The following is a 27,806-nucleotide window of genomic DNA, read 5'->3' as shown; positions in this document are numbered from 1 at the left end:
GATTGGGCGTGGAGGGGCAGACTCAATGCTCTACTGCCTTAGTAGGTAATTAATAATTATTAACTGCGTACTTCCCTACAGCCCCCCTCTGAATCATCACAACGTTTACTTGGCTCCAAGACCACTATTGCCCCACTGTGCCCTCGCCCTGTTAACTTAGAATTCTCTGGCTTGTCTTTCCAGAGCTTTCCCCGCCATTTCCAAACCTGGCCTTCTGTAAGTGACAAGCTTCCATCATTAGACAGTCACTGCTGAGTGTTGTGCTGTCTGCACAACTCACTTTTCTACCACTGGCATGCACGCCGAATGTGCACCCTAAATACTGTCAAGACTGGTGGCCGTGAACTTTCATTTTGGCCCAGGCTGGAAGAGTCTAAGCTGAAGTTGAAGTCCGAGCCAAGACCATTCTCTGCCCCTCCCCCAGAAAGTTCATGTCCATGTGCATGCTCCCCCTTCATGGCCTGGCCACTGCAGATGCTACCTCGGAGCCCGCCAGTAAGCCACGGCAGGAAGGCCTGCATACCCCTCCCACCCTGCAGCTGAAACAATCATTTTTCTAAATTTTTATTTTATAGCAATTGTCATAGTTAGAGAAGTAAATAACACATTTAAAAACCTCCTCAGGGCCAAAGGATGCCAGAGTATTTACAAAGACATGGGGTAGGGGAGGCAAGACAGGAGCGCGAGGCTCAAGGGCTTGGGTTCAACCCAGGCCCTGCCCCAGACTTGGACAGATGCCAACCACCAGCACTGTGCTGTGGGCTCAGGGAGCATCACACAGCCTGGGGCCCTCTACTCACAGGATCCGGTGGGAGACCTCTAGCTAACTGAAGGCCCCACTTCCTATCCAGGAAGCTCCCCTACATCCAACAAGCCAGTTCAAGGGGCCCCTGGGAAGCACCAAAGGACAGGGGCAGTGTGAGGGACACACAGGCTGGGACAGGTGTCATAGATGATCTGGCCTGCCCTGGGGTGAGACAGAGACACGCACATACGTGTGCGTACATGAACAAACTATACCTTCACAGAAAAACTGCAAAGGGGGAGGTTTCTCCTGTGGGTTTTGTCTTCTAAGTCTCCATGTCTACGATGTTAATTTTTTGCTATTATTATTTTGTTTCTTCAACAGTGACAAACTGAGGTAAACATCTGTAACCAACACCTCTCCTAAGGGGCGAAGGGTCCCAACCCAACAGAGACAGTACCAGTGGTGGCAGCAAGAGTGGAGCCTGACCCAGCCTGAGTCCGGTTCAGGGTCAGGCTGGTTGCTGCCTCTGAAGGATGGGGCTGGACTACGTACCTAAAGTCTCTTCTGAGGACTACCAGATACTACAAGGGAGATACTACAAGGGAGAGGCCTCCCACACAGGATCTCAACAGAGAGAGGGCGCACATGGGACGCGGGATGTCTACTGTGGAATCTCGCTTCCTTGTTATTGCAGATCAGGGTGGAGAGGCCTAAGGCAAGAGGAGAAGTAGTGGCTGGGAAGGAGGGCCTAGTGGCCCCAAATGGGCCAGGGCAGTGATGGGGGCCTTCTGAGATTCGGCTCTTGGCAGGAGGAGGGGTTTGCTACTTACCTGGCATGTGGGCCCTGTGTCCACTAGGGAAGTGGTGGCACCCCAGGAAAAGTGGGACCAGGCCCTGGAGCAACCACAGTTTGTAAACTGGACTCAGGCAGGGCAGGGAGACCTATAGCCCTTTGTGGTGGGAGCAAGGGGTTGTGTAGAGAGGTGGGGGCTTCAGGCTGAGGGGTGGTTGGTGCCCCTTGCAGCTAGCCAGCCAGCCCCACTATGGAACCTCCTAGAATGACCCAGAACTTTTGGAAGGACCCTAGGAGAGGCAACCCAGGCTGGTCAGTTGGGTGGTGCCAGGCGGAAGGTACAGCCTCCCTGTGCTGAGGTTATTGCAGGGGTTCCTTAAGCCTCCACATTGAGGAGTCCCAAAGGAGAGCAGGGGCAAGGTGAGATCCTGTTTTGCTGCCGAAGAACCTGAGCCAACAGCAGGTGTCTCCTGGGATTCCCTGAGGAGTGTGGTAAAACACAGGCCTGGCTCTTGGCAGCTGCCTGGTGAGGTGTCCGGACCCTCAAAGTCACCAGACACATATCACACTCACTCTGACTTAAAGACTTCCTGTCCCATCCACGGATGCGCTCCTCCCTTGCAAGGGTACTGCCCTAGAACCGTGAGGCTCACACACGTGATTGACAAACCCCAGGAATAACTGGCGCAACTGTTTCCCTGCTTGCTGAGTGCCCAGGGAAGGAACAGCTGGGCTGTGGATGCACCCCCTTACCCTAGAGACACAGGAGTGCCAAGCCTCCCGTTTTCCTGCCATCTGTTCCCCTATACTCTTGGGAGGGGTACCTACTGGAACTCTGTTCCCAATGGCCTCGTGGCTGCGGTAATGGCTCTCCCTTCTGGGATCTAAGTACCCATCAGCAGGAAGAGGTGAGGGGGCATCTCTAATATTCGGGTCTGTTCCTGCACACAATTTTCGCTACATTTAGGGGGCTTGGCCTCTCCCTCTGACCTCCTGGGCACCACTGTTGTCAACCCAGTGCCTGTTCCCAGCCAGTTTCTAAGGGTCTCGTGCTCATCTCTGCCCAACACCAAAGGCCCCTTTCTGTGCCCAGGTTTGGATGGAAGATTGTAGGGTGATCTGCCAAGGGGTGTGAAGCGCCAGGAGTGTCCAGGTTCCAGAGCTCAGTCTGGCCCACAAGCTCCCAGCCTTTGTCAGGGGCCTCGGCTCCTCTGGGCTGAGGCCCGCCACACACATGGTCATCCGCTAGCTATGTCACCAGCCCACCACCGACCTGGGTGTCTGGGCCTCCTAGTCTACACTACTCCCTCCCACCGCGCTGTGGCTGCTCCCTGTCCCCAGTATGGGTTGGAGCATACGCGGCTTCCCCGCAGCGGCTGCGCTGCTCCTAGCAGCTCAGACGCAGATCTCGATGGCCGTGGCCAGCACCACCTGCCCTTTGCTCTTGTCTGCACGGCTGTCGGTCCTGCCCGGAGGCGCGGACGGAGCCAGACCAGCCTCGGGCACGGGCACGGGCACGGGCACCGGAACGGGCACCACGCTGGGCGGCGAGGACCGTGAACCGCTGCCACTCTCGGTGAGCACTGTGCGCTTGAGCGGTGCAGGAGCCTCGAGGCGCAGGGGCCCAGGCAGGCGGTCCCCAGGAGGTTTGCGTGCACGGTGAGAAGGCCGCCTCCGAAGCTCAGATGTGAGCTCGTGCTTGAGGAAGCGGAAGACCTCCTTGGCCGGCCCGCGACGCTCGGGCTCCAGAGCCAGCAGCCGCTGGAACATGCGCAGTGCAGGCTCGGTGAAGCGGCGCCACTGCGAAGGCAGCCCCGGCAGGCGGCCCCGCTGCCAGCGCACGAACTCCTCGAAGAAGGCATCGGCGCCCGACGCAGCCTCCCACGGGAAGTTGCCGGTGAGCACGCAGAAGATAAGCACTCCGAACGCCCACACATCCACGCCTGTGTCCACCGCGAAGCCATCGGCACGGCCCGCCTGGCACACCTCGGGCGCTGTGTAGGGTATAGTGCCGCTCACACGCTTCACACGGCAGCCCACGCGCCGCGTCATGCCGAAGTCCGCCAGCTTCACACGGCGGCACTCACGGTCAAACAGCAGCACGTTCTCGGGTTTGATGTCGCGGTGCACTAGCTGTCTGCTGTGCATGAAGTCCAGCGCCAGCCCCAGCTGCTGCACACAGCGCTTCACCGTGTCCTCGGGGAGCCCCACCTGCGGGGGACGGGAAGAGCTGCTCAGGGGTAGCAGATACGCCTGCCCTCACCCCAGTTCCTTCTTTTAGGCCCTGCCACCGTGGGGGCCACAACTCTCCTGCTGTCCTCTGGCCCTGCCTTGATCCTGATACCTACCTGCTTGTCCTCCTCCCAGCCTGGCAGGATACCCCTCCTGTTCCTTTGCTAGGTGTCTTGACCCCAACCCTTAAGTGGAAAGCTCCAAACCAAGTACCAGAACCCCCTCCACTTGCTCCAGGGTTACCTTCTCTGGGGCCTCAGTTCTTGTTCAGTTGTTTATTACCTGCCGTGTGGAGGAGTCAACCCAGACTTGTATATATGCTAGACCTATGCCATTAGAAAACTCCCAGATTTTTGAGCTAGGTCTCACTATTCAGCTCAAGCTGGTGTAAAACCCATGGTCTTTCTGCCACTGCCTCACTTCCCAATTGTTGGGATTACAGGCATGCACTACCACACCCTGCTTTCTGGTTGATCAACCAGTCCAACTCCTTCCAGGCTTTCATACTCTGGCAGCCCCAAAGGCCATCTCTCCTCTCTCTGACACTAACTGAATTACCTGGGGAGGGATGATGTCAAACAGGTCCCCAGCAGGTGCGTACTCCTGGGCAAAGACATAGCATTCCTCAGTCTCGAAGACCACGTCAAAGACCTTGATGATGAAGGGGCTGGAAGACAGGCTGTTGGTGATGCTCACTTCGCGCAGGAAATTCTTCAGCTTTGTCTTGCTCTTATTCACAAATTTCAGGGCCATTTTGGTGCCTGGCAGGGCCACAGCAACAATAGTGAGACCCTCTCCCTCACAGATAAACCCCCACATCTAGCTGTACAATCTGTCCCCGCAATTCGGCTAGTGGACCTGGTCAGCATGATGTCCTCATGGCACAGTAAACACCTAGGTCCACCCAGCAGATAAGGCTGACCTGAGTCGTCTACGTTGTAGCCAGGAACACTTATTGCCTCCTGCCCCAAGCCATTTTCCTGACCTACTGTCTACTCATCTGCCATATTTGTCTCCCCAGCTAATAACCTCGGCTCCCTGAGGCACAGAAACCTGCCTTGTACTGGTGCCTCCAGAATTTGCCACACAACAGGTACTCAGCAAATACTAGCCAACGGGTGCATTAAGAGAAGCCCCTGTAGGACACTGGCCCCCCAAACTGGGCATGCATGTGCAGCCTGCTGGGCATGCAGACATGCAATAGCAACAGAATGCTACACATCATAGGCCCTGCCTTCAACACTTCACGTTCACCTGCCACACTACCAATGACCCAATAAGGTCAGCATCGGTTCCCTTCTTTCCTAAATAGAGGAACCGGGTTACATTGCCCAGGGTCACACAGAAAGCAATAAAGTGCCCCTATGCAAGTGTTTTCCTGCTGCCTTAGCTGTCCCACAGGCTCCTCCTGCCCTGGAAAGTAGAGTGTCATCCCAGCTCAAACACACAGTAGCTCCACGGCCTTGGTTGGCTGGCTGAACACGGAGAAATGTGTCCAGACCAACCCATAGGAACATTCCCCATGCTTCTACCTAAGGAGTCCCGTTCCCAAGGACCTGTCCTCACCTCTGTCCAGTTCCCTAGGTGTCGCCAATGCTCTCCAATCACAATTTCTAGCAGTGTCCTCTCCCTGGGCACATCTGTCTCAAAGGCACCCAGATGGCCCCCAAATAGCTTATCCCTCAGCGTGGGCCCTTTGCTAACGCCTACTTACTGTGCAGTGTATCCTTTCCATATGACTATCTGCTCTGCAGCCTTGCTGGCCCTCTATCCAGGCATGTCCCTACCCCGACCTTAATACCCTGCCACATTACCAACCAACATTCACCTGTGCCCTTGTATGCCACCAGGTCAACCTTTCCGTAGGTCCCTTTACCCAGCTCCCGGACAAGCTCGTAGTGCTTGGTAACGTCGCTGGCAGTCAGTGTGCGTAGCGTCAGTGCTTGCATGTCTTCTGTGAGGAGGGGCACACCGGCACCTGGTACAGGGGCGGCCCCCGGCCCGCAGCAAGGCAGGGAGTGGAGCGGTTCAGGCTCTGGGCAGCCCACGCTCATCTTCTCCCTATTGTGAGGTATGGCATGGTGAGAGACAAGCAAGCCCCCTGCTTCATCTACATCCCGCTTCCCCAGCACCTAGGAAATTCCCAGCTGGGCCACAGGAATGCAAGCATTTGTGAATCCTGTCACTATCCCTGGAGTTTCTGGAGATAACCACTGTCCCTCGTTAGGTCACAGACCCATTCGTCTCGCGCGCTAACCCACACAGTGCCCGGCAAGCACAGAGGTTTGTCGCACAGCAGCAGCCACGCATATGCTCCCACTCACAAATTTTGGGTTTCTGTTGTGGGCGGTGCTGGAGAGGGTCAAATCTAGAATTTACACATGCTAAGCATGTGACCTGTCACTGAGCACAGTCCTAGCCTCAGTTACAGTGACGATGAAGCACCTGTTATCCAGCCCTGTGCGGCTGCATGAGAACCTTTGCCTTCGTGGGTTTATGTGTCGGAAACATGGACGGCAAACACAGCAAACACACAAATGGCATTTTACAGTCAGATGCAGGGTGGGCTCAGTAGCATGACCTGGGGTCAGTTAATGGCAGCCTCTGCCATACCAAATACCTTAGCCACACCATTTTGCCCCACACAGGCAGGAGAGCGCTCGTGTGGCCACACGGTCATGACACATTGCCCTCTGGTGCATACGATATGTATGGTCCTGGGCCTAGCCCACCGCAGTCCTGCTTTTCCTCCGCCCCAGTATGCCCACAGCTGGGCTGGTCTGCATGGATTTGCCCCTCGTGGCTACTGGATGTTTCCACACAGACTATCATCCTTGAACGGCCCTGCTGCTGTTGGGGGCACTGAGCACCACGTGGGGTGGAATCAGAGGCTGGAGACTGACTGTGATGGTGAAACCAATACCTAACTTGGGGCCCTCGTTTCTGTTTCCCACTTTATTATGATTTGCCCCATTTTTCCGCAGTTTTACTGAGGTTTGCTTGGTATATGATAAACTACATATTTAAAACACGATTTGATGAGTTTGAACAAATGAATATTCATGAAGCCATCATTGCAATCAACATAATGAGCATATCTGTCACTCCAACAGTTTCCTTTTGTTCCTCTAAGCCTGCTCTATCTCAATCCTTATCTTCCAGGCAACCGTCCAGAACCTTCCCTTCTTAGCGATGGGGTGCATGTGTGCTAGGAGCAGAGCCTCTCCCAGGGGCGCTGGGCAGGCTGTGTGCATGCGCATGAGTGTATCGGCTGGAGGTCAGCACTCAGGACTGCCCTCATGCACCCCCCATGGGCCTCTCAACCCACATCACAGCTATTCTGAGTCCTCTGCTCCCTGAAGGACACAGCAAAGAGCTCCATCCAAGATGAGGCACGACGTCCAAGCCACTTAGGCTGGGTTCGGAGACCAAATGTCACTTACTAGTTGGACAGGTTATATCTGTACCTGTTTCCTCATCTAGAAAGATTTAGTAACAGAACCCACTTCCCATGAGCCATTGTGAGGTTAAATAGGCACGAAGCACCTGGGGCACAGCAAGTACTCTGTAGGTGTGTGCCTTGCCACGTCTCCAGTCACAGCCCCAGACAGGCTTTGTGAGGTGATAGGTAAGAATGGTGCGGCTTCTCCTTGGCTTCAGGACTGTCAGGGCCATAAGCCCATGCTCATTTGTGCGTTCACTCTTTTTGGACAAGGACTACAATTCTGAGCTGGAAGCTGGGGGTGCTGGGAGCACCCCCACATAAGCTCTGGCCAGCCACTCCCTTCCAGGTCAGACCCTTTCCCCTGCCTTCCCTTCCTTCCTGGCACGACCCAGCCTCCCACTTCACACAGAGAGGAGGAACATCAGGAGGGAACTTCCTGGCCTCCCACCAGACATAGGCGGAGCTCCATCTGTGCCATCCTCAGCAATGGCTGGGATGAGAGAGCCCCCCCCCCCCCCCCCCACCGCGCTGGCTCCCACTTCTTCTGCTTCCCCAGGCTCCTGCTCTCTCCATTCATGAACGCGCTCTGTTCATAGACCCCGTTCTCCCGCCCCCAGCTTCAGCCTTTTGCTGAGTTTTATTTTGACTCTAGCTGAGATGCCACAGCATCACCCTGGGAGTCTAGTCTGTGGCATGGTGATGTTTGCATAAACCTGCCAGACGATGGCGGAAGAACCAGTTCTGCTTCCCCAATGTCCACAACGTCCCAGTCCCAGGCTAGGATTCTGTTACAGCCATGACTGGACCATACTAGGGAGCTGGGAAGGGGGAGGGGCATTTTCCTCAGCTTCAGGGCTTCTGGGACCATGAGCTCTGTCAAATGTCCACCAACTATCTGAGGAGGACAAGTTAGTACCCATGGTCGGCTTCCTCTCAAAAGGGAAGGACCACCAATTTTGAGGGTGTTCTCAGGCCACTGTCCCTAGCCATTCAAGGACAGTGTGTGGTTTTTCCTAAGGGTTTCTGGTAAGTACACAGTCCCCTTAATCTGGAGCCTTCTCCACTCCCCAGGGAGATGCTGGCCATCTGACATGTGTACACTCCTGGAGATGGAGACAGACAGCCTGATGTGTAGGCCTATGTACTCTTATGATGCAACTCCCACTTAGAGCATCAGCCCTGTTCAGTCCCCTTACACTGCTTCTGTGTCCTCTGGGACACTGGCAGCTGCAAGAGGCTTTATTCCTTCCGTACCCAGGCCCAACGGTGCCTCCTTGTGGGCCTCACAACTGTCCCTGGACACTCAAGCCAGTTCTGACCACCACCCCACACTGCCTCTGCAAAATTTAGAGGCTGCTAGTCAGGCCAGTGTTCCTAAGCAACCTTTACTTTTCACTTCCTGTCTCCCTGCCTGACCTCCATAGTGCTACAGTCCTTGGGTCCCTTTCCTCTATGAACCTCTGCTGCCCTGGCATACTGGTACTGGAAGAGCTTCTATCTGTGTGTTCCCTGCTGGGCATGTTAGGGAAAATGTCTCAACTGTGCCCACCTGTCAACAAGCCAGAGGCCAGACCAATCCATCCTCTCTGTATCACTCCCTAAATCTACTGCGTAAGTTCTGGGGATACCCAGCCATTCTTTTCCCACCGTCATGTTCTCCACAAGGTGTTAGCAAGAAGCAGTGTATGAATCCACATCTCTCCCTGCTGCTGTGTCAATCCCTCAGGTACATACTGCCTCTGACTCAGTTATCAAACATGACAGACACACAGGAGGGAGCGACAGAGATGGCATGAGCCTAGAACAGTTATGGCCTTGATCCTATTGTGAGCCATTTCAGTTGGGTGACCTATAGACAGGGGCTTCAGTTTACACATCCATACGTTAAAGAAAACAAAATGCCGGGTAGCGGTGGCATGCCTTAAATCCCAGCACTCAAGAGGCAGAGGCAGGTGGATCTCTGTGAGTTTGTGGCCAGCCCAGGCTACAGAGCCGAGTTCCAGGACAGCCAGGGCCACACAGAGAAACTCTGTTGAAAATTAAAAAAACAAAACAAAACAAAAAAACCCAACAAAGCAAAACCAACCAACCTAACAAACAGACAAAAAAACCTTAACCAATCTGTACCCACTGCAGCAAACCTGTCGTAAGGACTCAGCTAGTCTTAACTCCATAGTTCAGTGCTGCTATTGTCTGATGAAACAATGCATAACCACAAAGTGGCTTGCCCACAGTCACACAGCTAGCATTGGAACTGGATCCAAATTCCATCCTCTAAATCAGTTCTCTCCCAAGACAAGTGTTGGGAACAATACACCCAGATCCTGCAGTAGCGGGGTGGAGTCTCAGCCAAGCATACCCATATAATCCTAACAGTTCCTGTTGGCTGTCTGGTGCCACCGTTCGTTCCTCACAGTGATGTCACGTGGCTCCTGGTATACATGACAACTTGGGACCGAGTGCAGCACGACGTGCCTAGTTCCTGAGTGGCTGGGAAGATAAAGACACATCTAACATCAGGCTAACACTGTCCTCCAGTCCTGACACACGTCCTCTCGAACGCACTTAGCTATAGCCTCTATACCTCTGAGCCACCAGTACCAGGAAGCAGGTTTCTGCTGACCTCTGCTTCCTCCCTGCTTGGCAGGGCATCCACCCACACTCTGGGTGACTGCTGCCCCAAGAGACCCTTTGGGTGGTGCACTTCCAGGGTGTGTCCCCTACTGGCCCTGAGACTCATCTGGAGCTTTCCCCAGCCACCAGGTGGGCTGCTGTCTTGACCATCTGATGTGTATAAACTCCAGGAGATGGGGATGGGCAGCCTAGTGTGCTGGGATGGCAGTCTTGGCTCTGCCACATGCTGGAAGGCCACCATAATGGGGGAGGGTTTCCCAAGTGAGAAGCAAGACTGAACCGCCTACCACTTCCTGTTGGCAGGCAGCCTGGGTTGGGCGCCACCCTGTGATGCTACACCCAGCACAGTGCTTTGGAACTCTCATTCCTTACCATAAGCAGAGACAAACACACACAAGCCATAAATGTATGCACACATACAGACATACAAACACGCACACACATGTAATGGCACCAGCTTGGCAAATTTTTCCTCACTGAGTCCTCGCAACACCTTGAGGAGAGGGCAAGGAGCTGCCTGTGTTGTACAGAAGCAGCTTACTTGCCGTGTGACTTATATACCCATGAACACCTTAGTGGCCTGGGTAAACGTACAGACCCAAGCAGCCACTGCTGCTATCGAGTGATGTTTTCTGCTCTACAGATAATAATACCAGCGGCTCAAGAGTCTTCTGACTCGTCTGTGGCTATGGCAGTCAGCCAGCTGCTAGCAAAGTCTCCTCTTCTACAGTACAAAGTCACCACACTCGTCAGCTTCCTTCATGTGGCCATGTGGCTGGCTTCCCCCACTGGGATGGGAACACAAGTGACGTGTGTTATTGCCAGCTCAGGACTTTTTCCAGTTGCAGAAGCCTCCTAGATGCTGGCTTGAACAGAGGACCCCCAAACCCTCAAACGTGGTAGAGGCACAATGGAGGTACAGCAGCTCGAGTCCCCAAGGAAGGGGGTGAAGATTACCCACCCTGCATTGTTCTGTGAGCTTCTAGTGTGCTCCAACCCTGAGGCACGGCTTGTCACAGCAGCTACTGCTAGTCTCAGTCAAGGGGTATGGAGCCAGGAAGCAGAACTATGTTCTGCACCTGCCTGGAACATAGCCAGACTCCCCAGAATGGTGACCAGAGACCAAGGACAACGATGCAACCACAGGAGTGGGTGGAGCGTGACCCATCTGCAAAGAAGAGAGCTTGCCTCATCTTGCCTTGTGGGAGAATAATGTCACTGTGTTTATTGAGCATCTACTCTGTTCTTGGTGCCCTATGCTCTGTGTGCTAGATTTAAATCAAGGAACCACCACAGCAAGTGATATGGCTGCTACATCCTCACTTTATAGAAATATTACCTCCGAGCCACATAGTGACACCTAATTGCCCCCTCCTCGTTCTTCTGAGATAGTGACGTGCATAGTCCAGTCTGGCCTCAAACTATTGCTCCTCCTCCTCCTCCTCAGCTTCCTGGATGTTGGGACTATAGGCCTGTGCCATCATACTCAGTCCCAACAGCCATTTGAAGAGTATTAAGAGGTGAGACCTGGCCATATGCTGGGGCACACACCTTTAGTTCCAGCACTGGGAGGCAGAGGGAGGTGAATCTCTATGAGGAGGATGAGACCTGGGCAGGGCAGGTGAGATGGCTCAGTGGTCACCAGTTTGATGCCCAGAATACTCTTTACAGTAGGAGAGAACTGACCTGTGAGACTTTTCAAGGCAGACATAGGCAGATGTGGTACAGAAAAGTGTATCCTCCATCCCTGGTGTGCAGCAGAGGTTAGCGCCTACCCATGTGTGTATGTGGGGGGAGGGTGCTGTGAGGGGCGAGTAGAACCTAAGGATTCCAGCCAGGCCTTCTTTGTTTTCTTGCCCTGACTGGCCTGGAACTCGGTATGCAGTCCAGGTTGGCCTAGAACCTGTGGTTTCCTTGCTCCTGACTTCTAAGAGCTGAGAGTACAGGAGCCACAATGCCTGGCTCTAGCCAAGCCTTATACTAGAGTCTTATGTTCAGGTCCCTCACTTAGGTCCTGGACCTTCACTGTGTCCCTGTCAAGAGTCTTAACAAAAGCCTGGCCTACAAGAATTCCCACCTGTAGGATACTCTGGCAGGTCACCTCACCTCTCTGGATATTACTCAAAGTCCCTGTGGAAAAAACAGCATGTGGTGGAATTTCAGAGCCGAGTGGAGGGCAGCGCAGTGACCTCTTCCCCCGCCATAAGTGGAAGGCAGGGGAGCTGCAGATACACAGCCCTGGCTTTCTCTACACTTCAGTCTTCTGCTCCCTCAGGCCTGCCTAGGCTGAGGTCAGATAAACTGCTTTTTTTTTTCCTATCCTGCACTTGTTACCACACACAAGGTAACAGGCCTATGACATTTTCTCACATGTCTGTCATTGCACTTTGTCCCACACTCCACCCCAGCCAGACTAAAAGTCAGATTTGACTCAATCCTTGCCTTGCTCACACAGCTGCAATGGAGTTTCGTTCATTTGATTGTTCTTTGAGACGTGGTCATTCTCCTGTCTCTGCTTCCTATGTGTGAGGATTACAGGTGTGCAACACCATACTTGGCCTTTGCAGTGTTGCTGTGGCTCCTTGAATAACCATGTGCCATTTCCTTGCTCAGCATCAGTTCCCCTTTCTTCGGGTAGCGACCCCACCCTCTGCCCATGTGTTCACAAGGGTGCTTTCTACACTGTTAGGGGCAGGCTTGACCCAGGCTTGCCCGACCCATGGGTCAATTAATCTATCTACCACAAGATGGACATGTGCCCAAAGGTGACCCACTGCAGTCAAGCCCTGGGACTTCTGCTGGAGCTCTGGAGAACCAGCATCCTCCATCCACTCTGGGTGTGCCACTGAACCAGAGGACACAGGGGTACAGCTGCTGGGAGCTGGCTGGCCACACCAAAGGGGGAAACCTGCCTGACAGGGAAGCAAAAGAGATGTGCTGACGAAGCATGCTTGAGGCCACTCTACTCCTGGACATTTATTTCATGAATCAGTGGCTTTCTGTTCTGGCTTAATTAAGCCAGTTGATTGGGTTTATATAACTCTCTAGTCTCCAGACAAGTGTACCTAAAACCCAGCGAGACAGCCACGAGCTCCTTGAAAGCCAGCCCCTGCCTTAATCATCTTGCTATTCCCAGCACCGAGCCAGGGGGTGACAAATACGGGTGAATAATTCCTTCGTGTTTGGGAAGTTGTAACTTTTTATATCTTGGCTTTCCTGAATGTGACCCTGCAGGCACGGTTATTTCCCTAGCACCACATGAAGGACTGTTGGCCCCATCCTGCAGATGGACAGACTGATGGCCAGAGGCACTGCACCTGCTCTCAGCCATACAGGTAGGTCAGTGGCAGGCTGGGTCAGAAGCCAGGATGTCCTTAGGGATGAAGCGCTATGGCCTTCTACCAGTCCCAGGGTGGAGGTGCCAACAGAAAGTGACAATAATGAGCTGATACCTACGGACCCATCGACCCCTTATACTGCCCCATAGCATGGGGACTATTACTGTCTCCAATTTACAAATGAAGAAACTGGGGCATGGGTGTTGTCTTTTTTTCCCCTTCTGTGTTTGATGCTTGGGGTTGAGCCTAGGGAAGTGTTGTATCCCCAGCCCTTTTCATTCTGAAACAGGAGTCTTGCTATGTAGCCCAGTCTATCCTCAAGCTTTTGACCCTCCTGCCTCAGCCTCCCAAGTAGCTAGGAGGGTAAGCATATACCACTAGGCCCAGATTGGTCGTATCATTATAGCAAAACCATCCATCCAGGAAGCAGGAGTACCAGGCATAATCATTCCACGATCCAAGCTAAACCGCTGCTTTACTCTCTCTAAAGTGAAGTGCTAAAAATTGCCACTTATTCTGCCACTTAATCTCTGCAGCAACTCCTTTTTCATAGCTGAGGGACAGGGGGCCTGCCCAAAGTCATGCAGCCCATCAGTTCAGGACCAGGACCGAATCCTTAGCTTCTTGGGTTCTACATCCTCTTCTTTATTCTTAAGTCTTCATTCAGCTCCGGGTACTAGGTTTTCCAACACATCTTCAGCACCACAGGCCTGGACAGCACCCAGGGAAGTGACTACTAGAGGAAGAGTCGGGGGTAGTGGGACAGCAGACATGGGGGCAGCCAGGGATGAGAAAACTACAGAGCTGGGTCTCCAGTGCCAATGCCCAAAGCTCTCACAGTAGACACACCCAAGATGTGCCTAGCTTTCTACTATTGTTGTAAAAGTAAGTGGCCTTGTACAGAAGCAATTTGACACTCAATGGATACAAGTGTATCTATACAGTAGCTCTAGAAATAGGCTTACAAGTTAAAGGGTAAGTGGGTTTGGAATTTTTGCAGAAAGTGGGGGACCAAGTTGCTATGTTGTTGGACAACCTATCAAGTAAGGAGGCTGCTTCTGGGAGAACATAGCAGTGGCCACCAGCTCCCCTGAGCTCTCTGGGCCTCCAGATCGCTTGTCAGATGGTTAGTGTTTCTTTGACAAGGGAAAGTAAAACAGGTTTCTCATTTGCGTGCACTTACATTGAGTAACTCCAGATGTCACACGTTAGTAGCAATGCTTGACCTTGACCCAAACTGGCTTCCAACTTCCAGTCCTCCTGTCTCAGCCTCCCCAATAACTAGGATTGCAGATGTGTGCCAATGTGCCAAGCTACCGTCTATTCTAGAGACAGCATTCAGAGTGTCGCCCCCATTTCCACTCCGTCCACTAGTCCCTGTCTCATTCCAGTCTTTCCACTGGTCACATCCCCTGTGACTTGCTTCTGTGCCCCACCCCCACCCAGGTTTCCCTGCTGTTCGCAGGCAGTCATATTCCAGCCTGGGGCTGTTCCTTCTGCCCAGACAACTCTTCCCTCTGTGCCCACGTGGTTCTTCCCTCAGTGTGCTGCTTGGATGACACCTTCCGAACCAGGGCCACATCCCGCCCGCCCTTCCTTCCCCCGCACCTTGTTCTAGTTCTCCCCAGTAGAACGTAGCACCTTTGGAATGCATTACATAATTTACTGACTGTGATGACATCTATTAGCTGTGTCTTTCTCCCACTTGAACTAAAGCACCCAGAGGGCAGGGATTTTGTGGCTGGCCTTATTCACTGTGAAGTCCCCAGGAGCTGGCATGGTACCTGGTACAAATCAGGTGCTTAGTAAACATCTATTGGATGAACAACTGGATCTCTTGGAAGGTGGGGACTAAGTGAGGAAGGATGAAACCTTACCAAGCACAACCCTGAATGGTCTGGGGAGCAGAAAGAAAAGGCTGGGTGGGGCTAGATGGCAGGTACCGTCAGAGGATTGCCAGATGGTCTCCCTGAAGGCTGTCGCTATGCTCCATGCTGGCTTACCCAGAACCACATCTGCCTGCACTTTGACTCTTCTGCTTACTGCTGAGAACATCATCATGGCACACGCCTGTTTCTACACCCAACACTTGTGGGTCAGGCCCCCTAGGAAACCAGGATTCTAACAAGTCCTCTCCTTTGTCTTACTTTTTGGGTCAGGGTCTTGCTGCTAAAACAGCCCAAGCTGACCTCAAACTCAAAATCTTCTTGCCTCTTCCTGAGTGCTGTGTGTACAGACAGACATACACCCACCATGCCTGAATTGTCTCAGTCCTTTGACAATAATACATAATTCATTAAATACTGCATTCTGGTCCAGAAAGCAGAAGGAAGAAGGGGACATTCACTTCAGTCCCCTTCAGGGTGGAAGGCACTGCCCCTTCTTAGCAACATGACCCTGGGTAGGGTGTGCCCTCTATTGATAACTCAGTTTGCTCATCAGCAGGAACAAGGCTGAGATGCCCAGTGGACACAGTAGGCTACAGTGAGAACTCAAAAGGTAGTTCTCACATGCCTGGCATGAAGCAGATACTTGGTAGGAACTGGCCAGATGGCAGGACCTGGGGCCTAGTTCTCCTGCTGACTGTGTGGGAAAACTTGTCCTGATCCACACACAGAGGCCATCTTTCTGCTGCTAAATCTTACTCCTGAACCAGCCACAGCTAGAAAAGTCTGTGATTACCAGGCTCACCCTCCCCAGGTGCCAAATCCAGAAAGTGGAGACTTAGGCGTGTCGCCAGGTCAAGCCACGAGACACAGCTTCCTCACCGTCCTTGCCACCAGAGCCACCTGCACATCACTATGCTGTGAGGCTCCAAGACTGACTTAGCATCTGCCTCCCTCTCTTCTACTGGCAGCCCACCCTTCCCTAGGCACATCCTTGGTCGCTACTGAAGTCACTGACTCTGTTACCACATAGGTTGTCTAGCCTCTCTGGTCCTGTGGAAGACAGGAGCCCCAAGCCCCAAGGAGTAGGGCCCTCAAAGAGGGCCAAGGGCAGGCCCAGGGCTTTGCACCTAGAAGATGCAGGCGATGCGGCACTCAGGACTTGGAGGGCACAGAGGTCATCAACCATCGGCTGATGGGCCAGTGACCTTAGCTAGGTTGCCCCCAGTGAACAAGCATGAGATGGTTGGTTGAGCAGAGGCTCTCTGGGGACCTGGGCTCCTCCCCAACCCCAAGTCTTCTGCCCTCAACTACAGAGGGAGAGGGACAAACAAGCCTGCAGCCAGCATAGTGGCCTACACGAAGGCTCAGGTGTTCACTACTATTCCTATCAGAGGGTCCTGTGCAAGCTATTTGTCCCCTGAGTTTCAATTTCCTCCAGCAGATGGGTGTAAGAGCTAAAGATGCGGTTCAGTGGCAGAACACCTGTCTAACATGCCCAGGGCTCCAACAGTAGAAGGAAAATGGGTAGAAAATGGTTCAGGTTCAAGCAGTATTTACAAAAGCCGCCACTTAGAAGCCACTTAAAACTGCTTTAGACACACTGACTCATTTAAACCTCAAATACCCTTGGGAGGAGCTATTCATGTCTTTACAGCCAGGGAAACTAAGGCTCAAAGACAAAGATTAAGTGGTTATGTCCCGGGTCACACAGCCAGTAGCGGCTTAGAGATGACAAGCTGTGCACCTACTGTGTGCTGTGCACCGTCCCTGGATCTGAGAGTACCTGGGACCTGGGAGTCGTGCAGCACACAGGCACTGACGGGGAAACAGACTCATGTCAGACAAGGTGTTATCCCAGGGGAAACACCAGGGAGGAGAGGGAAAGACGCTGCCAAGCATGGCAGCACAGCCCTCAGCGAGGAACCGAGGCCTGGGGACTCTGCGCTGGGACAGCAGAGGACACGGCAGAGGCCCAGAGTGCAGGTGCTGAGGGCTAATTGATTAGCAAGCTGAATCAGGAGGAAGTGAGAAAGGGTGGTCACTGTCTGGGAGGAACTCGGAAGACACCCCAGGGAAGTGGCTTTCCCTCTCAGGAGCCTGAGAAGTCCTCAAAGAGGCCAAGCCTTGTTCCCTGAGGGTGAGGCATAGATTGTGGCCCTGACCTGGGCCTGGAACAGGCTGGTGCCCAGGTGACGTCCTAGAGAACTTCAGCTCCACCAAGCCTCGGGCTGTGTGTTTGAGAGAAAAGTGACCAGAATCTTGCCTGAACCCCAAGACCGAGAGCCTTGGGGAAAGTGCCTCACTTCAGAGCCTGATTTCCTTCTTTTTTTAGACAGGGTCTTACTATGTAGTTTCGACTGGCCTTGAGTTTACTATTAGACCAGGCTAGCCTCAAATCTAGAGATCTGCCTGCTTCTGTCTCTCAAGTACAGCAAACAAAGCTGTGTGCTACCATGCCTGGTCAGAGCCCATTTCCCTTTCTGCTCAGGGCTTTCGAGGACTGCATTACAGACAAACCTTTGGGGTACACCAGTTGCTATTCATAGCACTTCACAAACACCCATTCCTTTAGCCCCCCTAACAGCCCTGCTGGACAAGTGCTAGGATCCTTTTTTACAGAAGAGAGTTCTGAGGCAGAGAGGGCGCCTTGCCCGAGGCCACACAGCTAGACCCAGAGTACTTTTGAAAACTAAGCAGCCCTAACTACAGAAGAGGAGAGCTCCCAATGCCTGGGTCAGAACTGGCAGCCACCCCAGGGTAGTGACAGCCCTGGTGTAATCAGAGTCCTATTCCAAGGGGAGCAAGGCCAAGGAGGATGCTGACAGACAGCAGGAGCTACACTGAGTTGGGCTGAGTTATACAGCCACTATGGGGTCATTCTCTCTGGTCTGACCAGGGGAAGAGGTGGTTCTATGATGTGCAGCCCTGCCCAGTCTACCACCTGGAAGCCCAGAAGCCCCTGGTATATTCTAGAACCCTCTTGCGGCTGTTCAAGCTGCAGGGAATGAGTGCTAGGCGGTAGGAAGTCACAGCAGGTCCCCTGACTGGGATCCGCTCCTCTGCATATGGCAGCAGGGAGTGGGAGAAGACCAAGGCGGGTAGAGCTGAAGCCCGCCTGCCTGGCTCCAGGCTTCCAGACCTTTCCGACTACCTTGTCCGCCGGGAGCTCCGAGCACCCCTCTGCAATCAGCAAACACAGGTCCCAGTGAGCCTAAGATCAGGCTGATTACTGGACAGGCAGCTGGTGCCAGTTCAACACAACCCCTTGGTGAACACAGGGCTGGGCTCAATGCGGGGTTAGTCTAGGGGCACAAAGAAAATCTCTCCATAGCCTGGAACTGCAGACTGACAGTGAAAATGGCTCCACCGCTTTCCTCCAGGCCTGACATTAATGACATGGCTTCTCGGGTGGGGGAGGAGCTAGGAGTGGCAGGGATGGGAAAAAGAATGAGGTGGCCGGGTCTGAGCTAACCCTACACACCTGGCTTTTACAGGGCTCCAGGGCTGGGCTAGGAGTCCTCTCTGCTCTACGTCTCAGAGCTCTTCAGCTCTGCCAACTACTGCCTTGAATGACTCCCTGCCCCAAGCCCTATACTCTCTACAGCAGCCCCCAAAGGAAGCTAGGCCAAGTCCGACAACCTGCTGTTGACCTCAGTTTACCCATCTGTGCAGAGGACTGAAGTGAAGGCCCTCCAAGCTTTCTCTTCTCTGGCTTTCCAGGATGGAGTTCTGTGCTTTGTTGGTGACCGTGTAGGGGCTTGAACACTGGGCAAAGGACGCTGCTCAAGCCTGCCATATGCAAGGGTTCCATTCCCAAACCAGCAAACAAAACAAAGTAACCTTGCCTCTCCCGGCTTCTGACATTCCCTTAACATGAAACTGACTGCCAAATAACTGGGCCAGAGCCAGAGGCCAGCACCAGGCCCCAGCCACCGGCCTTGGCTTTGGAAGGTATGCCAATCTCCTGGTCGGAAGCCTGCTGTAGCCTGAGGTCAAGAGAGATGGCAGAGTGCCATGTGGAGAGCACCAACTCCGCACTCCCCCTGGGCTGGGATGCCCTTAGCTGCTTATCTATACGACAGGGAGACTCCTGTGTAGGCTGAACTAAGGTCAGAAATGGGCCAAGGCCAGGGTCTGCCACACAGAATGAGGTGAGAAACTGTTAGGTCTTAGGGGCACACAACAGCCACCACCGAGCAATTGTTTTCCGAGCTTCCACTCCACCCTGCAAACCTGGAGGTCAGCAGCAAGGCTGTAAGGTCACATCAATAAAGAACAGGTCAGGAGTCCTTGGGATGGGGGGGGGGGGAGCATGTGCCCTGTCCAAACAAGATGGCTCTGGGCCTGAAGCTGCTACATCCCCTGGTTTTTCAAGAGCATCCCAAAATCAGCATCTGAATGTGAAATCTTCCAAAACATTTTGAGCACCAATAACAAATGCAAACGTGTGAAATACACTGATCAGCAGAATGGGGCTGTAGGCTGTAGTTTCCTGATGCTAAGGCATCAGACTGTAGGCTCAACAGTGTTGGTGTGGCCGGGACAAGACAGCCCCAGACTCCTGAAGCTGAGCCTGGATATGCAGTCTCACAGCACATGGAGACATATGCCACTGTCGTCTAGGCTGCTCAGCCACCAGCCAATCAGACTGTGCTCTCTGCTATGTGCCAGTCCAAGCCAGAACAAAACAGGAGGTAGAGGTAGAAACAGCCGCCAAGCCACCCTAGAGTGGGGTTCTGGATGTGGAGATGAACCAAGTGTAGTGGGGGTACATAAATTAGGGCAGGCTGCAGAAAGCTGGGCTGCCAAGCTACTTTATTAGGGCTACTCAATGGGGAGCCACTGCAGGTTAGAGAGGAAAGAAAGTCTTCCTACCAGTCCCCTGCTGGCCTCATAATGGTTCTCTCTGGCCATAGTTGTTTGAACCTCTGCTCTCCAGCCTCTGCTTCCACTTCCTTGCCTGTGGGGTGTATGACAAAGCCCCAGGCTCCAACCTACTGCACAGAATACTTCCAAGATGGTTAGGACACACCCAGATGCTCCTGACAGTCTGCCTCCAATCTATAGTCACCATGCTGACTGCAGAGTATGTGGTTCACTGCCATTCTCTCTGGCAAATGCCACAGGCTTGATCAAGGTCACCCAGTCTTCAGGGCAACTGGTTTCCGCACATCCTCTGCTGGGGGTGACTGCATTGACCGTCCTTGAGTTTGCAGAAGTGCTGACCCACGCTACATCCTCACTCATGGGGCAAAGCCAGCAGCAGGGTGGAGTCCAGGCAGTGGTGATGGGAAGGCATCAGCTGTTCAAGTCTGATATGGGGGATCAGGTGTCTCACGGATGGGGCCAAGGGCTGGGCAGGTTAGTCCTGAGAGCATGTTCTGGGCAAACACAACAGCCCAGGGCTGTGAGGCCAGATTGTTGGGAAGAGGTGAGGGAAAGCCTCGATTCCAGAGTTGGAACTTCAGACACAGCAGAGTTTTCAATGAATGAATAGATAAATGAACAAAGGAATTTCTAGAGGGCTCTGTGCCCAGGGTCCTGCTTTCTCCAGCCTGTCTACTCACCTAGTACCTGACTCTGCACCAGCGCATGTCTGTGGAAGACTGAGAAAGACTTCCTACCCTTTCTTGGTGTCTCTGATTCAGAATTCAAAGGTACACCACCCCCAGGGTCTTCCAGCTTCCCCGGGGTCTTGGGGTTTAGGACTTTGTTGAGGGCCTCTTGATTGTGGATGCTTTGGAAGCTTAAGAAAAAACCCGGGCTCACTCCTTCACTGTAGAGGACACAGTGTCCCAGTCCTGGACTTGGTCCTAGGTGTTGGGGGGGGGGGTGAGGAAAAGGGAAGGAACTCAGGTTGCTGTCCTTGGGACTTAAGAGGGACAGAAAGGTGTGCTGACCTGAAATGGCTTCTTCACTTAGGGTACCTCCCCTACCCAAAAACTAGCTGCTCACTTTGAGAGGGCTTGCCTTCTCCCTGTTCTGCAGGAAGCACAAAGAGGGAAAAGAGGGACCCGGGTAAAGAACCCCACTGTGATCCGAGTTGGGATATTGGAATCAGAGAAAAGAAGAGCTTTCCTCCGCTCATTCTCTCCAACACGCCCCTTCCTTGCCCTCTCAGACAAAGGCACACACCCAAAGCCCCAGCTGTCACCCAGAGCTGCAGAATGCAGGCACCTCTCACCTGTGGGCGCCTCAAATTTTCTTTCGGGGTTGGGGAGGCTCGCTTAACAACTCACCCTGGCCTTTGGGGGTTGGGACATCTATATTTCTTTATTCTTCAAAGACCTAGGGTCTAACGCTCCAAGCTCGATTTATAAAGGAGACTCTCCAGCCTCTTCTCCCTCTCCAGGGCATAGCGACTACTCTCTGGGTGTCCGGAGCTGTGCCCAAACCTCAGAGTTGGGGTGGAGAGTGGGGGAAGGGAGAGGAGGAGGGGGCGGCTCCTCCAAGCGAGACACAAAGAGACGTCCTTCAGCCTGGGCTCCATGGCGACACTGAGGAGGGGGAGCGCGCACTCATTACTTCCTTCCCCACCTGCAGGGCTCTGGGGACCTCGGTGGCTACTCACCTGCAGCCCCTCACCTGGGTCCCGCTTACCTGGGCTGGGGCCGCGGGGACGCCGCGGCAGGGGGTCTGGGCGCCGTGTCGGTCTTCGTCAGCCCGGCCCGAGAGGGGCTCAGGGCACCACCACCACCATAAGCCGGGACGCGGAGGGCGTCGCTAGGGGCTCGGTCGCCCAGGTCCCGGGGCTTTGGGGTGCCCGCGGCTTCTCGTTAGCAAGAGGATCTGATCTCGCTGTCCTAGGTTTAGGGGACCCTGTGTGCCGGAGCAGCAGGGAGGGCTACCGCCCCGAAGCTGGGTCGCTCTGTGTCTTGAGGTGTGCGGTTGCAGCAAGCAGTTCTTAGGGGGCCCGGGTTGGAGCGGTCGCCGCGCGCTGGGTCCCGGTAACCGCGTGCGGGGCTGGAGGTCACGGCTCAGCCGCTGGGGGGCTCGGGCGCCGCCGCTGCAAGCAGCCCGGCCCTGCGGGCCCCTGCCCCGGTCTGGCGCGGGCTGAGGCTGCGGCTCCTGCTTCGGCTCCCGCTCCACCCGGTGTTCGGGCTCCAGCGCCAGCGCCCGCCCGGGCTGCGCTCCATCGCGGCCTCGCGGCTCCGCCTCCCGCCGGCGCGTACCTGCCCGCCCGCCGCTCCGCCCTCCGTCTCGCGCGCCGCTGCACGCGCCTTTGTCCGCCGCGCCGGGTGCGCGCCCCGCGCACGCGCACTCCCGCCGCGCACTCCCGCCGGGCGCCGCGGGAGCCAAGCGATGCCCCGCCCGCTTTCCGTCTGCGCCGGGTCCTAACGCCCGCGCGAAGCTGCCATAAGCTCCTTTTTTCTAGGTCAGAGCCCATGAGGGGCCGAGAACGAGGTTAGAGAGGGCTCCGGGGAGTCGCAGAGGGTCACCTGGTCCAGCTGCTTGGTCCCCGAGGGACCAGACTGTCCCAGACTCTTCCAGCCTGTGCTTGTGGGGCGGAGCCTGGATTTGTTCCCAAGAAGGAAAATATATCCGAGTTCTCCTATTCAGAATGCACTCACTCATTCAGCCACTGGTCCATCTGTTCACCCGCCTGTCTGCCCATTCATCCTTCCACCTATCCATCCGATCTCCACGAGACCTCAGAAAACTACCAGGCTACTCAGAGACCTGGGGTCTGCGGGTCCGTGTATGTCTCAGGCTGAACCTGCGAGCCCTGCTGTAAGGAATCGGTGAGGAGTTAAGGTGTCTAAGCAGAACGGAAGGAAGGGGGCTCCTGGCTGAGGCAGCAGCTGTGCAGACACCCGGGTGCGAAGAGCTTTGTTCATTAACCGGAAATTGGTAGCCTGGGTGCAGGTGGGGCGGACAAGCAGCGATGGCGATGGAGTGGGAACACCGAGTTCTTCCGGAGGCCCAGTCTCTCTTCCGCGCCTCATCCCCACAGCACACTATTTTCTTCATGGAAAAAGCCCCCAGCACACCCAGAATCTCCCCCTCCTTTTAATCACTGATCAGATTGTTTTCTAAAACCAGCATCCTCTTCCCAACCACTCTGTCTGCTTCTGGAACTTTCAGAACAGGGTATTGCAAACTTAAGTAACCTTAGGTGGACCAGGGGAGATGGCTTATTAGGTACAGTGCTTGCCAGGCAAGCATGAGGACTTGAGTTCAGTCCTCGCACCCACATAAAAGCCAGAAACCCAGTGTCATGACAACTGTAGTTCCAATACTAGGAAGGCAGAGACAGGTGGACCCCTGGAGCCGCCTGCCTGCCTGTCTGTCTGATCAGTGAGAGAGAGAGAGAGAGAGAGAGAGAGAGAGAGAGAGAGAGAGAGAGAGAGAGAGAGAGAGAGAGAAAGAGAGAGAGAGGTGGGGAAATGAACGAGAAGCCTGAATAGATTGTTTCCAGCAAGCCTAAAGACCAGGGTTCGGATGCTCAGAACTCACATGGGAGGCAGGCAGGATCTCCAGAGCAAGCTGACTCGCAAGACTAGCCCAATAGGTGAGCTCTGGGTTCAAGTATGAGTCCAGCCATTGGTACATAAAGTGGAGAACAACTAAGAGAAAGAAATAGTGCACTTAAGCTCTGTCTCTACATACACACACGTGTACATGCAAACACACATATGCATGCACACTACACATACATACCCCCACGAAAAAATAAGCTGGGGAGTGATCGAAGAATACACCTGATAATGTCAACTTCTAGCCTCTACACACACACGCATACATGCTACACACACATTACACACATATACACCACACACATACACACCACACACACACTACACACACCACACATACACACACACCACACATACACACCACACACACACCACACATACACACCACACATACACCACACACACACACACACCACACATACACACCACACACACACACACACACACACACACACACACCCCTAAATTACATGAATTGCTTTACAGGAACTGGAGATGTGGCTCAGGAGGAGAGAGTTTGCCTGTATGTATATGGAAGGCTCTGACTGGATCCCCTGAACTGGAAGAAAAAAAGTTGATGCACAGATTTTTGCTTGGCAACCTACACTCTCAACACAACTATGTCTAATTCCTAGCCCACCCTCCTCCAACCTTTACCTAAGTTTGGTTTTCTGGAAGCCAAATCTTTTGTGGCCACTAGCTCTGTTGAATGCAATTTTGGTTGGGTTGCATCCTTAATGAACTTGCCAGCACTCCCTGGGCCCTGTAGGGTAAAGCCTACCTTCCTTACCCTGCGTGGTGGTTTGAATGAAAAAGGCCACCATAGGCTCATAGAGGGTGGCACTGTTAGGAGGTGAGGTTTTGTGAGAGTAGGTGCGGCCTTGTTGGAGGAAGTGTGTCACTGGAGGTGGACTTTGAGGTTGCACATGCCCAAGACAGGCCCAGAGCCGCTCTCTCTTCCAGCTGCTCACAGATCCGGATATAGAACTCTTAGCTCCCTCTATGTCACCATGTCTGCCTGCATGGCACCATGCTTCGCAGCGTGATGATAATGGACTGAGCCTCTGAACTGTAAGTCAGTCCCACTGACATGTTTTCCTCTATGAGAGTTGCCGTGGTCATGGTGTTTCTCACATCAATAGAAATCCTAAGACACCCCATGCTGAAAACTGCCAGCATCTGGTGCCCGCTTGCCACACCACCCCCATGATCCTCTCTTATCCACTCAGTCTTGGCCTCAACAAGTTTTTCTGGAACATCTGCTTTCTTGCTTTTCCACATCTTTGTACATTTGGTTCCTCCTGTCTACAACACATTCCCCTTCTCTTCTGTTTTCCACACACATTTACCCTCCTGTGGCTGCCTGTTCTCTCCGCTTCATCCTCCAGCGTCAGAGCTTTTGAATGGTCTATCTTTGTCCTATACTCACTAAGTGAGGTATTAGTGCTCCAAACAAGCAAATTGGGTGTCCATGTGAGTGAATGGGATAAGTACGGGAGACTGCAGAAGAAAGGGTGTCTTCTTCCTGTGTTTTATAACTGAGTCCCCAGACACTAGAGCTTACAGAGTACTTCCTCATCCAAAGAAACAGGCCTTGGCATGTTCTTGGCTGTGGTTATTGCTATAGCTTGACTTTTAAATGTGCCCCAAAGGCTTGTTTCTTGGGCTGGAGAAATAGTTCAGCAGTTAAGAGCACTGGCTGCTTTTCCAGAGGACCCAGCTTAGATTCCCAGTGCCAGAGGGCAGTTTACAACCATCTGTCACTTCAGTTCCAGGGAACCTGATGCCTTCTCTTGGCCTTCTTGAGCACCAGACACGCAAGTAGTGCACAGACACGCATGCAGGCAGCACACTCACGAAGTAAAATGAAATAATTAAAAATATCTTTTAAAACAGAAAGAGAAGCCAGGCAGTGGTGGTATATGCCTTTAATCCTAATACTTGGGAGAAAGAGGCAGGCAGATCTCTGAGTTTGAGGTCAGCCTGGTCTATAGAACGAGTTCCAGAACAGCCAGGGCTACACAGAGAAAACCTGACTCAAAAAAAAAAAAAATCAGAAGAACAAAAATACCTAAACAACCACAATGACAGAAAACTAGAAAGAGAAGCTCAGTCTTAAAGCTTAGCATTGTTGAATGGTGATGGGAACCTTTAAAAGGCGGGGCCTAGTGGGAGGCTTTATGTAATATGAGGACATGCTCTCAGAAAGAATTGTGGAACACTCTTCTCTTTTTGTTCCTGGCCATGTTGTAAGCAGGCTGTCACGGTGGTCTCATTAGGTACACTATCTTGCCACTGGCCCCAAATCAACAAGGCCAAAATAAAGCTGTCTTCTTGATAATCCTTTTATTACAGGAGTTTTGTTATAGCAGCAGACATCTGACTAACAGTTGGCAAGAGTTTCCCAGCTGAAGGCTTCCTCCTGCAAAAACTTCCTTGATTCCTCAACTGGGGCCTTGATTGCCCACAGTGCAATTAGTAAAGGTTTGCCAAAATGCATGGTGGGCAATCCCTTCCCCATTGCCCTCTCAACAATGCAAGGTGGGAAGTCTTTATTCCCATAGGCAAAGTACTGTTGCAGGAAACACATATTGTCCTTAAAACTAAGCTAGGAAGCTGTAGGCTCTGTATGTTTGGGGGCCAGCAAGGAATACAGGCGTTGCAGCCCTGCTAGAAGAGGACCAGGATGCTTTCACATACAGGAACAAGAAAAAATCATGAAGAATCTGGGTATCCCTTGCTTCTGAAAGCCAAGCATTTGGACTTGCTAGGTTGGGTGGCAGGGGTGGGGGGTGGGGGGTGGGTATGGCACTGGGTAACCTGTCACAACCAAAGCCTTAGTGAAGGCTGTGGTTAATTTAGAACGCTTGTGGGGAGAGGAGGAGTGGAAGCCTGCTCTGGCCCCCAGCTGCCGGCAGCAAGGCGGAGAGAGCACAGCTCTTTCTCTCACCTTCCCCTTCAAAGGTTTCACCTAGGAGGAGGCTCATAGGATCCATGGAATTGTTGTTCAGTGAAAGTGGTGGGATACTTTGAGCTTCTCCCACTGAGACTGAGCCGTTTGGGGCTGGAATTAATCACCAGTAGCAGCAGCAGCAGCAGTAGCAGCCGCGAGACTGACCTATGGTTCACAAAGGAGTCTTCCATTTGCTTTCTGTGGCTGATACCCAGCCAGGGAACTAGGGTCCCGCCGTTCCTTGGGGACACAAGACTCTTAATGGCAACTTTGGGTCCGGAGCTTCTCATTCTAGGCTCTTGCTACCCAACGTCGCCCTCCCCATTCCCCTTTTTCAATTGCTAGGTCTCTTGCAATCTGGCACTTGTCCAAGCCTCTGCTAGTTCCCTCCCAAGCATTTTCTGCAGTAAATTGCTTGTCTGCCTGACCCCGCCATGACCTGGGTCAGAACCAGCTCAGTCTATCTGACCGGAGGAATTAGGGAACTGGCTACAGTCCCTTGTCCTTGATGCCTAGAAATGTGGCAGTCAACGCTGTCCCCATAGCAATGCTGCCCTTCTACAGGGCCATCGTGAACGGTAAGTAGAACGTGAAGATAAAACTTGGCCACGACTTCCACAGCCACACAGAATACCGGAAAACAGATCTCGATGCAGATTGCCTCTGTCCAAACACATAGCTCTCTGTGCAATAAAGAAGTCAGTTTAGTTCTGTTTTGTTTGAAGCACTGCCTTGCCACGTAGCTCAGGCTGGCCTTAAACCCAAGGTCTTTCTGTTTCCACCTCCCACGTGCCGAGATTCCAGGGGCTCCTGAGCACCTAGGGACTGCTTCCTGTACAGGGAAACATGGGAGGCTTGGAACCTCAGAACCCCAGGGTCACTCCCTGGGACTGAGTCAAGTTTCTAGTTCTTAGGGTGTGGGGGAGAGAAGATTCGGGGAGAAATCACGTGATCTAGACCCTGTACATGACAACGCTCAAACTAGAGTCTGGGTAAGGCTCCTAGCTGAAGAAAATGACCTTGGAAGTGCTTGTATTTGGTATATTAGTCATCTCCGTGCTTGTGGGGGGTATCGGGGCATCTCAGGCTCCTTCTTTCGCTCTTGTCCCAGTCATGACACAGAGATGTTCCTGAGTTGTTGATCCATGTGGCTATGGTATTGTACAGAAAGAACCCCTTAGAATCTGATCCCAGGACCAGCTCATGTAGCTCAACAGATCAAGGGTCCTGGTGATCTGGTGACTGGGTAGTTCAGGAAACAGGTTAGGTTTAAGATGACAGATATGATGTCATTTGG

General features: G+C 53.2%; 1 protein-coding gene across 2 annotated transcripts in view; it reads right to left on the bottom strand.

The window, feature by feature from the left end:
* Positions 1 to 551: 551 nt before the first annotated feature.
* Sbk1 (SH3 domain binding kinase 1) overlaps positions 552 to 27,806 on the bottom strand; it is a 46,614-nt gene continuing 19,359 nt past the window's right edge. Inside the window, exons 1-4 of one of the 2 annotated variants that reach the window (XM_075972160.1) lie at positions 21,680 to 21,956; positions 5,602 to 5,834; positions 4,332 to 4,534; positions 552 to 3,752 (exon numbers count right to left, since the gene is read on the bottom strand). In XM_075972160.1, the coding sequence (XP_075828275.1) occupies positions 2,937 to 3,752; positions 4,332 to 4,534; positions 5,602 to 5,827 (1,245 nt within the window). In that variant the 5' untranslated portion in view covers positions 5,828 to 5,834; positions 21,680 to 21,956 and the 3' untranslated portion in view covers positions 552 to 2,936. Of the gene's footprint in view, positions 3,753 to 4,331; positions 4,535 to 5,601; positions 5,835 to 21,679; positions 21,957 to 27,806 lie in introns of those variants that run through there. The other variant, XM_075972161.1, reaches the window with a different exon arrangement.

This window comes from Microtus pennsylvanicus, chromosome 5, assembly GCF_037038515.1.
Source record: "Microtus pennsylvanicus isolate mMicPen1 chromosome 5, mMicPen1.hap1, whole genome shotgun sequence".
NCBI classification, from domain to species: Eukaryota; Metazoa; Chordata; class Mammalia; order Rodentia; family Cricetidae; genus Microtus; species Microtus pennsylvanicus.
This window is presented reverse-complemented; position numbering and strand designations above follow the sequence as displayed.